We start from the raw sequence: 13852 nt of genomic DNA, 5'->3' as shown, positions 1-13852 counted from the left end.
AACCTCCAAGGAATAGAGGAAGGTCAAATTAATGCTCATTAGAGATCAAAAGATAAAAGCTTGATGGAATACAAGGCTCCTTCAGGACACCAGTGAGAATGTGAGCGTTCAAAGTAATGACACTGAGGGAATGTAGTTAAGAGCAGGGGAAGTGGAGAGCCAAGTGTGATGGATGGTTGAGCAGCTGACTGCGTCCTCCCTGGCAGGCTGAGCTTCTAGCTGCTGAGCTCTCCTATCTCATAGTCTAACAGCCCTAACTCGTTGTTACACATTTCTGTTTGGTGGTATTTACTGCAAGAGCATATTTTCTCATGCTTTCCGTCAAGGTTACTGTGTTATCTAGGTATATGGAATCAGTGCAGCCAGTTGTAAATGTTATATGAAATGGAAAAAAAAATGCTGCCAAATGCACAGAGAACTACAGAGAAAACTTTCCAAGGATTCTTGAACTAATTTACTTCACTACTGTTACACAAACGCATGGGATATGTCAGAAATGCAGGTTACCATTCCCAGAAACATGATAAAGAATAAAAATGTAAAAAATAATGCAAAAATAGTTGCATGACTTTTTAATATTTTTATTTTTCTTCTGTCAAAGCCTGTCCAAGAATACTAAAAGAATTTAGCAAAAGGCTTTTGAATGAGAGATTAAACTGTCACAAAATGCATAATTGGTCTTAGACCTACTTGAGAAAAACAGCATACTTTGAAAGTATTTTCCAAGATAATTAACAGGTTTTAAGCATTTTGAGTTGCTTTTCCTCTGAATACCAGAGATAGGATTTTGTTAGCAGAACTAAGAACTTGCTTAAAGCCTTTGTGATTGAATGAGTTTTCATTAGCAGACTTCATATTAAAAAATAAAAGAAAGAGAAAAAGTTGGACTGATCTTAGCAAATAGTTTATACTAATATTAATTCTTGGGGCTCCTTGGGCTTTTCCAGCCTTGTAGGAAACAGAAATCAAAGATAAACCTTGACTGGAAAGACAGCTGCATTGACTCTGCAGAGCAGATGGCTGAAAATGTTTTTAAGCCACTTGACAGGATGCAATCTACAATGTAGCATTAGTGTAATTTGAAATATTACTACATTTATTTTCAACTTCTTTCAGAAATTCACTTCATTTAAATAAATGTCGTATTGTTCAGACTGAGTCATTTCATGTTGCTTTGGGTTGATGACACTATGAACACTGTAATGGCATTGTCAATATATGTTTAAAAGAATTACCTTTTTATCAGGAAAGTTTATCTCTAGTTCCATTTTAAAATTAATGGAGGTAGCAAAATAGAAAGCATGAATGCACTGGCAGTATGCGAGAGAAATTACAGAGTGCTCTCTAATTATATCACTGTATTACAGCAGTGAGAAATCAAACCAGGACTAATGGAACAGCTCCTCCTAGAAGCTCTGCTAAGGCACGTGGAGAACAGGGAGGTGATTCTGGACAGCCAGCACAGCTGCACGAAGGGCAGGCCCTGCCTGACCAACCTACTGCCCTTCCATGATGGAGTCACCATACCAGTGGTCAGGGGAAGGTTTACAGATGTCATCTCTCTGGATTTCTGTAAATCCTTTGACCTGACCCCCACATCCTTGTCTCTAAATTGGAGAGAGATGGACTTGATGAGTGGACTTCAGCTGGATAAGGAATTGGTCGAACAGCCACATCCAGAGGATAGTGGTCAATGTCTCCGAGTCCTGATGGACATCTGTGACACATGGTTTCTCTCAGGGGTCTGCACTGGGACTTTATTTTTTATTTTTATAAATTATAATGTGGAATATCTACATTAATGACAGGAATGAAGGGATCAAGTGCTCCCTCAGCAAGTTTGCAGATGACACTGAGCTGAGTGGTGCAGATGACACAGAAGTGGTGCAGTTGACAGAGGATGCCATCCAGAGGGACCTGGACAGGCCTGAGCAGTGGGGCCATGGGGATCTCATGGGGTTTGACAAGGCCAAGGGCAGGTGCTGCACCTGGGTTGGGGCAAACCCTGGTATGAGCACAGGCTGGGGATGGACAGATGGAGAGCAGCCCTGCTGAGAGGGGCTCGGGGGGCTGGGGGAGGAGAGGCTGGACATGATCCAGCCATGGGCACTTCCAGCACAGAGAGCCAAACGTGTCCTGGGCTGCATCCCAAGCAACATGGCCAGCAGGGCAAGGGAGGGGATTCCTCTCTGTTCTGCTCTGTACTGCCCCTATATTCTGCAAGCTGCAGTGCTGCATCCCTCTGTGAGACCCCCAGCACAGAAAGAAGTTAGACCTGTTAGATCAGGCCCAGAGGAGACCACCAATATGATTAGAGGGATGGAGCATCTCTCCTGTGAGGAAAGATTGAGAGAACTGGGATTGTTCAGCCTGGAAAAGAGAGGGCTGTGGGGTAACCTATTTGTGGCCTTCTACTACCTGAAGGGACCCTCCAAGAAGGATGGAGAGACACTTTTTGCAAATGACCTTAAAGAGTTTGGAACTAGATACCCTTTAAAGTCCCTTCCAACCCAGGCCAATCTATGACTGATGGTATGATTTAGCTCCAACCCCTCTGCCATGGACAGGACACCTGCCAGTAGATCAGAGTGTTCAGAGCCACATCCAAGCTGGCCTAGAACACTTAGGGGTGGGACAGCCACAGCTTCTCTAGGCAACCCCTTGCAGGACCTCACCAGCCTCACAGGGAAAATGTGCTCTCAGCATCCACAACTTCTTTGTGCACAAGTGCAAGTAAATGCTCTTCTGAGCCAGTGAAACACAGCATAGGTGTCACAGTATTATAGATTCTGTATGAAAATCATACACAGCTCCAAAATGCATGATCTCATCTCTGCTCACACAACTGAAATGACTTTTGCCACTTTTCCCTTGGCACAATGACAAACAATGTGAAAAGCAGCTATTTTTTGTTGTCTTATAAAGCACAGCCCTTCCTGAAACTGTTTTTCAATGGTGCTGGTTACAGTTGCTGTCTCACAGCCTGGTCCTTTGCTTGAAACAGAAAGATATAAAACAAAAGTACAGCTGTGAGAGTGTTAGCATATTACGATAATGGTCTTAAATTTGCTTCAGGGAGCATATAATCTTTTGTGGCTGATGGTTTGTGGGTGTTAAGGGAGAGACCAGAGTAAATATTCTTGTGGGTCTCCTGACTTAACATCTGTTATGCAGTTACTTCAGGCTTTGGGAAACTAGATTCAGAGATCCAGTAGTCCTTTAGTGCATTAATATATATTAATGTATAGCAAGGTTTTGGCAGTGTAATAGTAATTAAACAGCTTAATCTTCCTTTGTCTAAAAATAAAGAATATACAAGGAATGCTGGCATGTGAGTATTACTTAAATAATTGTAGAAGATGTTAGATGTGACATGAAATTTGTACAAGGCTATGAAACATATGATGGCAGGAAAACAGCTGGAATTTATGTAGAAACATCTATGTTAAGGTATGAAAATGCATTATTTTATGAGATTATGAGATTTCTTAACAAAGTGTATGCATGGATGTCAGAATAAAATGTTTAACCTCCAACTTATCATATTGGAAGAGTGTCCTAGATAATTTAGGGAGCTTAAACTAACTTTCTGGCTTGTACAAAAATTAATATTTCCCACATGCACAAATTTTAAATTAAAATACTGGAATATACATAAAGAAAACCTCAAATTAAGGGAGGTGTGGTGGTAAGTACACATCATTAACTTAAAGAAAACAGCTCAAAGGGAGTATTATATTTAAAGGGTTTTTAAATTCATGATACATTCCAAATTTATCTCATTTAAAAGTATGGAGTCAGGCTCAGACAACCTATCTGAATTAATACATCCATATTTGAGCTCAGCTATTAGGTCTTGTAGGTGAAGCTAACATTACGTGCTTTGATCTGGAGAGCTGTAACTTAAAGTCCCAGCCTAACTGCTACAGTGAAGATCAGCAGAGATGCAGTTTTCCTGTTCCTGGTAAGGAACTGTCTGTTAGCAAATACTAAACAAATTTTTCATTTTCAATTTTGTAAATACTTCCATGTCATCACAGGAAGAAGAACTGGGGAATTATTTTTTTTTAATTAAAAAGAATTGTTTTTACATGTCTTAAGTGAATACTGTTACTGTGTTTAGCAATAACAACAATTAGATTTTTTTTACTTGCCTTAGATTTATTTATTTTCAAACTTATAGCTATTATTTGATACCGGAATGAAACTTTTTGCTTTGAGTTAAAAAGAGATTTCCAGTTAAAAGGGTCTTTTTTTTTTTATTTAGAGAAATTATTTCTATTGTTTACATATTTCAAAAGGGCTTGCTTTCTAACTCAGACAGAAGCCCAACCATTAATTTTCCAAACATAACTCTAGAATAATGTTATTCCATGTTTCACTGCTTTCTTCATATGGTCTCAAAGGGGAAAGCCTTGCTTGTCACAGTTCTGCTTAGTGGCTCCCTGCAAATGGAAATAAAGAAATGTTAGTTATGTTGTCATATAAGCTCTCAGTTAAATCTTTTAGTGCTTCATAAGTGTTTTAAAGTCTTTTAATAAGCCCCTGGGCTGTTGTCTATTTGGGTGTCCATTCCATGCTGTGGATGTTTAAGTCTGTTGGCTTCAATAAATAGTTATGCTTAAGACTCCCTGGGGCTATTTAATAAATACACAAACTAAGATCCAAACATTACTCAAATCTTTGCTTTCCAGTCAAGTTAATTTCAATTTGATCTCTGTATTAATGAGCTATTAGAAAAGATAGGCAGGCACAGGGCAACTCTATTGTAGAAGCTTATTTCCATAAGGAAGTAAGGTAAAAATTGATCATTTGACATATTTTTAAGATTTCTGTTGTGTATATGCAAATAGTAATTAACATTTTCAGCCTATCAATAGTAATTCTCTAATGCATTTAAGGTAATTCAAAGATTGCAGTCTAAAATATAACTTTGCCTATGAAAGCACACTTTTAAATTTCATTTGATTTGGCTTTTCACTGCAGACACTTTAAACTGTTACCAGTATAGTGAATAACTTGCAGTGAACTCAGATCAAATCAAGGCATTCCATTTTGTGATATGTACCTTATTGCAAAAGCAAGACTGTTTGTAATGGTTTGGACCAAATATAGTGCAAGCAGATGCTATGCAGGTTTACCTAAAGAGCTTTGACAACCTCTTAGTCTTGATATGTAGCACACCATCTATTCTAGCCATGGTTGTTCAAAAACATATAATGTATGTCATGCTAAATTGCACACTAGCTGTTTGGTTAGTATGGATGTAATTATACCATAAACTGAATTGCAGTTGAAACTGAAAAATGGACCTAGAGCAATGTTTTTTAATTTTAGAGGTTTTTATGCTGAACCACAATTTAGATTTTCCCAGACAGTCTATAGTTATCTTACTGTGCATTAGCAGTCCTCTCTTGATAAGGTAAGGGAAAGCAAGCCTCAGGGGCCAGAGATTTATGTTCTGATTTGACAATATTTTTAAGCCTATGTGTGGTTCTAAGTAGGGGTGCAGGACATGCTGCAGTTTAAGTAATTTTAGCCTGCTTGCCTGGAGGTTCCTCCTGCTCTGTGGAGTTTTGATACCTGTCTCATACTTGAAATTCTTCAGTCCTTGCACTTTCAAAATTTTCATTGACCGATCTTGGTATTGATTGTTTGTGAACTGTAACAATCCCTCTTGCTTGTCTGATGTCTTTAATCTTTTTATCCATCTCCATAACTGATCAATATTTATATTGTCATGGAGGCAGTATATCCACATCCAGTCTTGTGTCTGCAAATTCACAGAGTGTTTGTAAGACAGATTGGTATAGAAACAGTTTAACATTTTCTGGGATGGAAGAGGAAAGCATTCCAATACGTTGTAAATACAAAGATAGAGTTACCTGTTACCTGAAATTGCATTTTCTTTCTACCAACAGGTCCCATAAGCAGCATTTTGGTGAATAAGTATGGTAGCCGGCCTGTGATGATAGCAGGGGGTATCCTCTGTTCTTTTGGAATGATTGCATCCTCCTTCTGCAATAGTGTCCTTGAGCTGTATATATGTATTGGTGTGGTTGGAGGTAAGAGTCCTGTTTAAAAGGTTATATTATGTATAACAAACCATTTCTAATATTGTTCTACAAATGAGCCTCACTGACCAAGAAATCTCTGTGTACAGATGCAATCCAAGAAGGTAGTAAGATCAGTTAATTTCAGCTATCTAATCCTTTAAATTAAAGGAAACTGGCATGATATTAAATTATTTCCTAGGACAATTCAGAAACAACGGATGAATTTATTCAATAAATGCTCTATGTGTTTCCACATTGCACTATAATTGTGGTATAAAAATTGATTGGCTCATGACAGCACTTATTACAGTCATTTGTGTACAATTTCACATTTGTTTTAGCTTTCAGTCATGTTGCACTGCAAACAGGGTGGCAGAGGCTGGCCAAATTCTAGTAGAATTGTGAAAACTTGCACCAGATTTCTGTAGGTTTTTTATATACACATAATCTCACAGAAAAGTCTAACAACTTTCAGTTAAATATTTTTCTGTTTAAAATCCCCCAGGGTCAGTCACCAAATAAAATTATTCATGATCATCTTCACAGGCCTAGATATCACCTAAAGTAATGATTTAAACTCATTGTAATGCCAGTAAATTAAAAAATCTCCTTATTAAAAGTTCTGGGGTTTTTTTAACTCCCTTCTCAGAATAAGGAAGGATAGGTGAAATGTTGCAGGTAATAAATGAATGAGATAATACCTGTATATTCAGGCTCATCTTCCTTTATGTTGGGACTAAAGGAGTCTGTTTTTATTCAGTGATTATTCCTTAAAAGTCTTTATTTTTGACATCCTAAACTTGGTGCCTACTGAAAGAGTAATGTCAGAATCTGGGAATGGGCCTATCAAGGAAGAGAGTTTCTCTCCTGTACCATCAAGCAGAGGCATATTAGAATTTATGGTGTATTAGAATTTATGGCTTAGATGTCTTAATACAGAGAGAAGGCCCAGAGGTTCAGCTTTGGGTTCAGTTTATACACTCAACTGATCTGGGTGGGTGGTCTGCTCCCACATGTGTCCTTTAAAACTTCTTAATAGTGACCTGGGGAAGGAGAGCTGAATATGCTGGGAAATAATTTTCTATTTTATCCTCCAGTTTTACAGACAAGTTGTATCTTAATTAGGGTTGGAAATAGGAAATTAGGAGATTTATGCATTTAAATAAACACTGCATTCATTGTAGCTGAGGTGACATTTAATAAGTTTTGTTAAATGAGCCAGGAGAGAATTGTATCATAGTTTACCAAATAAAAAAATGGTGAGTCAAGGCACAGATACCATCATTCTTCTGTATGTGATTCCCCTGTTTCTATCACTGCTGAAACACGAAAAGGAGTTTTGGCTTTCAATGCAGCACTGCAGGGGAAAATGACCAAGTGCCACCATGACACAGTCTTGGTATGAGCACTCATAGACATCTATGAGGCTGTATTTCATTTTCTGATGCTAGTTGGTTTCAATATTGAGAATCACTGGATTGGATACTGGTCATTTTAAAAATAACTTGAAAGAGCTGAGATGTGATTTTCACTGCATGACGTGCAATAATACTGTCTTTTATGTGTTGTTTAGGTCTGGGTTTAGCATTCAACTTACAGCCTGCCTTGACCATGATTGGCAAGTATTTCTATAAGAAGCGTCCCATCGCTAATGGATTGGCAATGGCCGGAAGTCCAGTGTTTCTGAGCACATTGGCACCTCTCAATCAATTCCTCTTTAATGCTTTTGGCTGGAAAGGAAGCTTTCTTATTCTGGGTGGACTTCTTTTGAACTGCTGTGTGGCTGGGTCACTTATGAGACCTGTTGGACCAAAAAAAGCCCCTCCTGTGAAAAAAGATGTTGAAAAAGGCACAGGAGATTCTGCCTTGCACAAAAACAACAAGAAGTCTTGTTGGCAAACTATGAATAAGTATCTAGATCTGTCCCTTTTCAAACACAGAGGGTTTCTGATATATTTGTCAGGAAATGTCATTATGTTTATTGGTTTCTTTGCTCCAATAGTATTCTTGGCTCCTTATGCCAAGCACAAGGGAATTGATGAATATTCTGCTGCATTTTTGCTCTCTATCTTAGCCTTTGTAGACATGTTTGCTAGGCCTTCCATGGGACTTGTAGCAAACTCCAGGTTTATCCGGCCAAAGATTCAGTACTTTTTTAGTTTTGCTGTCTTGTACAATGGAGTCTGTCATATCTTGTGCCCTCTGGCAAAAAATTACACCGGCTTGGTGATATATGCTGTATTTTTTGGGTTTGCATTTGGAATGGTTAGCAGCGTTCTTTTTGAGACCTTGATGGACCTTGTTGGAGCTGCCAGATTTTCCAGTGCGGTGGGACTTGTCACCATTGTGGAATGCTGCCCTGTGCTTATAGGCCCTCCTCTAGGAGGTAAGAATCTATTTCTTTCCATTTTGTCAGACATTACTGCATAATCTTGCAATGTAACATTGAATTAATATAAACATTGTCCTTAATGTTTTCCTTTTACAAGAAATGTACCGTAACAGCCTGATAGGAAAAAATAACTGCAGCAGTTACTTTTCTCCAACCTAGGGGCAGCCTGAAGAGTCCTCACTTACACTTGCTTAAACACCTTTAATTCATCTAAACAGAGAGAACGGGCATTTCCAGAGAGGAAAAACTAACAGGAAAGTGTCAGAAGAAACACAGGCCGGCTCAGCATTTTAGGCAGGGTGCACACATGGTGGGGTTCCATCAGAGCATTGCACCCTGGCATCGTTTCACACTGCAGCTCTGCTCACAGCCAGTCCTTTAGCCTGTTTCTGTAGCCAATACATGGGGCAGGCAATGCAGAGGATGAACTGACTGAAAGATGTTAGCGTCACCAACTTCTCTTTTCAAGTGTAAGGGAGCCTAGGTGTATCACCTAGACTTTATTGAAGACACTTGGCCTTCTAGCGGCAAAAATGAACAGTATTTTCAGAAAGTATTTTCTGTTTGCTATCTATTTTATCAGTATTCAGTAATGCTGATAGTAAGCTTTATATTATTGAGATTTCTGATGATATAAGAGATTAAAAAATAGATGTTCTAATTTTGTTGAGAAGCACTGATGTCTATCTTGGTGCATGTGTCGCAGTATAAGCCCAACAATATGAAACTATAAAGATAGTGAGATTGCCAGACTAATGAACATTAGCACTGTACCCACATTAGCACTGCCTCAGAAGTCAGCAAGATTGTGTGCCTAAAAGCATTTATATATACCAAAATACTTCAGATTACTGTCAGTATTTCAATGAAAATAGCATTGTTGTGTGCAATTCTGAATATGCCAAAACAGTTACACTCCCTTCAGTAAAATAATATTTATACAAGTAAATTTTTAATATGTCTAAAAGCATTCCATATTTTTCTCATCATTTAACATACAAATCCACATTGGCTAAGATAGACCAGAATATATCCTCACACAGACTCTTTCTGTGCCACCTAGTGGGGAGTCTGAGCCTCTAACCACTGGAGTCCAGCCTTTTCAGTGAGGTTCTGAGATCAGTATCAACTCAAAAGATGTAAAATCCAATATTTATGGAGACGTAGCTTACACAGTTATTTATTTTTCAGTATAAAAACTTTTCAGGAGTTTTGGAAAGCATTTTTTTGTGCTATAGCACCATGAATAATTGATTTAACTTGTTGAACAGAGGCAACAAAGGGGGTGAACATATGGAAAAGCTAAGCTCCAGTTTTGACTAGTTCATATGTTTTAAAATAGTATGCTGAAGCATTTCTAATTCAGAATTTTGTTTTTAAATATATTTTTATGAGACTGCTCATTGATTAAAATCAACAGATTGCACTATTTACACTAATAAGTGAGTTGTACACTTGCAGTGCTATTTGAATTTGTCCTAATACTAGGTTTGTGGGAAAAAAAAAAAAAAAAAAGTCTGGAATACTTTCATGGCTTGTAAGCATGTATCAGGTGAATAGGCTGGCATTATATTTTCAGCCCAGTAAAAGCATCTAAATGCATACTAAATTGAAGTGTGCAGCTTACTCTTTGAGTTTCAATTGTAATGTAGGAAACTTCAGAGCTAAATACTTGGATGTGTACAGATGTTCATTTGGGAATTGGGAAAATTTAGAAGGAATGTCTCATAAATTGGAAGAACTGTTATAGTTTACTCTCCTTGTCATAAAGAAATTTAAGCTCAGAGGTCTGAATGCAAGTTTTAGGTACAGGGCTCAGAGTTTAAAACTCAGCAGTTGAGTGTGATGGCTGAAGGCAGAAGCCTTTCTATCTCTCACCAGTCAAAGGAAAGTAAAAGTGAAAAGCAGGCAGCTGATGCACAGAGAGCCTAAAAAGGCACATACCTCTTCATCCTATTGTCTTTATGCAGCCTCAGTGAGTGTCAGACTGTCACTCCAAACAATAGGAAAACAAAATTAGGAGGTGAATAAAATAATAAGGTAATGAAAGAATGAACATAAAAGAACTGAAAAACTGTCATTATTCATTAAGATTTACTTACTTTGTTCTTCAACATTTTATGATTGTCAGTGTCTTCAGTTGCTATCTGGATTAACACAGGGGTTTTTTATGAGTTCCACTGTTTATGTTAGACAGCTTTAACATGTTGAAAATGCATTTCTGCTCCAACTTCAAAACCAAAAATATATAGATATTTTTACCAAGGGAAAGATGTGGATTTTATTTAGTATCCTAGTCTAAATACACTTTTTCTTTTCTTATCTTTGTATTTCAGGTTGGTTAGTAGATGTTACTGGGGAATATAAGTACATGTATTTTGTCTGCGGAGTGATCGTGACTGTGGCCAGTATCTGGTTGTTCATTGGCAATGCCATCAACTACAGGCTTTTGGCAAAAGAAAAGAAGTTAGAAGATGAAAAGCTGAAAGCACAGAAGAACGCCGACCCAAAGGAAGCAGAACCATTAACAAACAATGAGAATGAAGATGCTTCCAGCAGAGCTGATAAAGCTCCTGAAGATCCATCAGAAAGAGAAACCAATATTTAATCTGAAATATAGCTAAGAAGGCAACATTTATGACTTCCATTAGGAATATGTCTTCAAGACACAGGCCAGGTTTTGTGGTAATAATGATCAGTCACAATATTGGATGGAAACAAATTTTTGCCCTATGGTAAGACTCAAAGCTAAATTACTATCTACAGTTAATTTGTTTCAGAGATACAAAATTACGATTACAGAGGTAGTGACTCAATGCAAATGAGTCCGTTGAATTTTGACTCTGGACAATCAAGAGTCAGATAAACCATGCTATAAAGCCTTCCAATGACAGTTTTGTTTCAGAAGTGTATCTAGTGCAAGAGTATCTCCTGCTCTTATTTGGGAAGATACTTGCATTTATCTTTATGATGTGGTTAAAGTCTTTTGAAATAATCTGTCCAAATTCTACTTACCATTAATTTTAAAGAGAACATAAAGTCTAAGATTTGTTTCAAAAGAGACATAATACCTGACTGTAGCACACTGAGACATTCTTCTCTTTTGTACATCCACTTGATAAAAAATATGGCTGCATATGTAATTATGGATATAAAAGTTAAGTGTAGGAGACAAATAATTGGTGATCACACCTCTAAAATGCAATAAAAAGCTGATTTATAATATATTCCAGAAGTAGTTTCCTCCAGTGATAACTGATTACATAGTACTTCAACATGTACATTTGAATTCAAAGTATGTTCACACCTTGCTAATTCAAACTAGCTAAAATCTGCCTGTACATAAAGGGTTTAAACCCAAGTTTTACATTTCTAACAAGAGTGGCAATCAGTTTGTTTGCCTATGTATTACTCTGTAGCTGAAGGATCTGGATCAGACTGTGAAGCCATTTTCCTAAAGGGACTAGATTCATAATCTGCTGATGTTAAAAGGATACTAACCCTTGGCTTTTGTGGCCTTAATGAGTTTCATGACAATGACTTCAAAGTAGATGAAAGCCTTATTGACAAGTCGTTAGTTGTTTGATGGTGTCTTGAGAGGAGATGTAAGATCTAACTTCTGATCTTTGCAGATGGGTAGCTTCCCAGTTCCCACTTCCCTTTCCCAGGAATTTAGTGAAAAGCTACTTCTTTTTTTGTAGTGCTGCTTTGAGCAAAAATGCTGCAAGGCACCTTGACAATGCCAGTCTGGAAGCTTTGTATTGACACACCAGTTTTATGCAGGATGTTTAGTCTTGTGTCTACAATTTCATGCAGACCATCATATAAATTAAAATGTACACAATTGTTCCCCTTCCTTTAGACAAAACAAGGCATAAACCTACAATTTTACTTTACACAAATTGTTTAGTACTGCTTTAAAAGTGAAAGCTTCTGAAGATAATAAGCGAAATTATTTCTGTTCTATTTCTAGGTAAGGAAAGGTGCTATTCATTTTGGAGGGATGCTTATAAATGCCTCAAAAATTGTGAAAATTAAGGGTCTGATTCATAAAACATTTATGCACTGTTTATGCAGGATACACCTACATTCAATTCCAGGAAAAGAAAATTATTCATTTTAGTCCTCTTCTAAATCCCAAAAAGTTTGAAATATATTGGACAGAGAGCTAACTGTGATAAACACACTTTGAAGTGCCAATAACAAAATTAAAAACTCAATAGTAAAATCTAGTAGATACGGGAGAGCTTTTAAGAAAGTAATTTCTTAATATTATTATGTTCAAAATTATTTTAATTTTTCTTCTAAAAATGTGGATAGTGCTTGCTTCTGTTTTACTGGTTTATCATTTCATAGAGTTCCACAATATTGCTTATTTTTTTTAATTTTCTCATCACTGTTTTGGGGAGAAATATGAATCTACTCTCATCATGGTACAGAATTTGATACCTACTTTTTGCCTAGTTATATTCAGGAAAACCAAACTTCTCCAACAAATCCTATAAATTTTTAGGAGCATCAGAATCAAAATATGTGCATTTCAGAGTTTCGGGATAAAATATGGGTTGCATGTTCAGACTCAAGCTGTGTACTTTGTAAAGAGAAATGATTCAGTCCCAGGAAAACTACAGTTCCTCTCCCAAGCCCCAGCTTCAGAGAGGAAGTAAATTCACTGCACCTGCATCAAACCTTAGCCTTGCCAGCACCCCATGACATGAAGCATTGCTCTCTTTATGGCTGTACAAACACACTGAGTGAATTCTAGGAGCTGTGAAGGCCTTGGGTGCCCATAGCCAGAAAGGGATGTTTCACAGATGCTAAGCTTTCATACAGTGAGGATTGTCAGTTGTAAATACTGGATTATGAAAGATGAACTGAAATTTTAGCTGAAGAGTGGTCATCAAGAATATCACTCTGCTCTCGCTGGCCGCTGATAGAAATGCAGAGATTATTTGAAAAGAGATTAATACAGGAACTGAACCAAAATGTCTGAGGTAAAAATGTAGGTGCTTATTGTTATCTCTTTGCAATAAAGGAACATGATTAAGAATAAGGGTAGAATACAAGATGTGTCAACTTTTGACTGAAGGCTGTTACAAGTTGCTGTTGAGTAAGTAAAGGATTCAGAAAAATTATGAAAAAAAACAAAAGACTCTCAGGAAATATGCAGGCAACTTGCCTGTTCTATGCAGGATCTCAGAATACAAAACAACATGGCATAGGAAATAAGGGAAAAACAAAGTTCCTTGAGCCATAGACACATCTGACCACTAGTAGCAAAAATTATCTCACTATCTCAGAGGAAATAAAAATTTCTGTAAACACTCTACAGAGATGCTACTCCATCTCTGGTCCATTATGTTAAAAGTTAATAGGAGTGCAAGAGCTGCTTTACCACCACTCA

At 37.3% G+C, this 13852-nt stretch overlaps 1 protein-coding gene across 4 annotated transcripts in view; it reads left to right on the top strand.

The window, feature by feature from the left end:
* SLC16A7 (solute carrier family 16 member 7) overlaps positions 1–13210 on the top strand; it is a 75078-nt gene extending 61868 nt beyond the window's left edge. For all 4 annotated transcript variants that reach the window (XM_058022525.1, XM_058022527.1, XM_058022528.1 and 1 more), the window contains exons 3-5: positions 5922–6065; positions 7630–8442; positions 10785–13210. In XM_058022525.1, coding sequence (XP_057878508.1) covers positions 5922–6065; positions 7630–8442; positions 10785–11056 — 1229 coding nt within the window. In that variant the 3' untranslated portion in view covers positions 11057–13210. The remainder of the gene's footprint in view (positions 1–5921; positions 6066–7629; positions 8443–10784) is intronic.
* Positions 13211–13852: the final 642 nt, after the last annotated feature.

Source organism: Melospiza georgiana, chromosome 4, assembly GCF_028018845.1.
Source record: "Melospiza georgiana isolate bMelGeo1 chromosome 4, bMelGeo1.pri, whole genome shotgun sequence".
Classification (NCBI taxonomy): Eukaryota; Metazoa; Chordata; class Aves; order Passeriformes; family Passerellidae; genus Melospiza; species Melospiza georgiana.
Note: the sequence above shows the minus strand (reverse complement) of the source record. Positions and strands in the feature narration are given on the sequence as shown.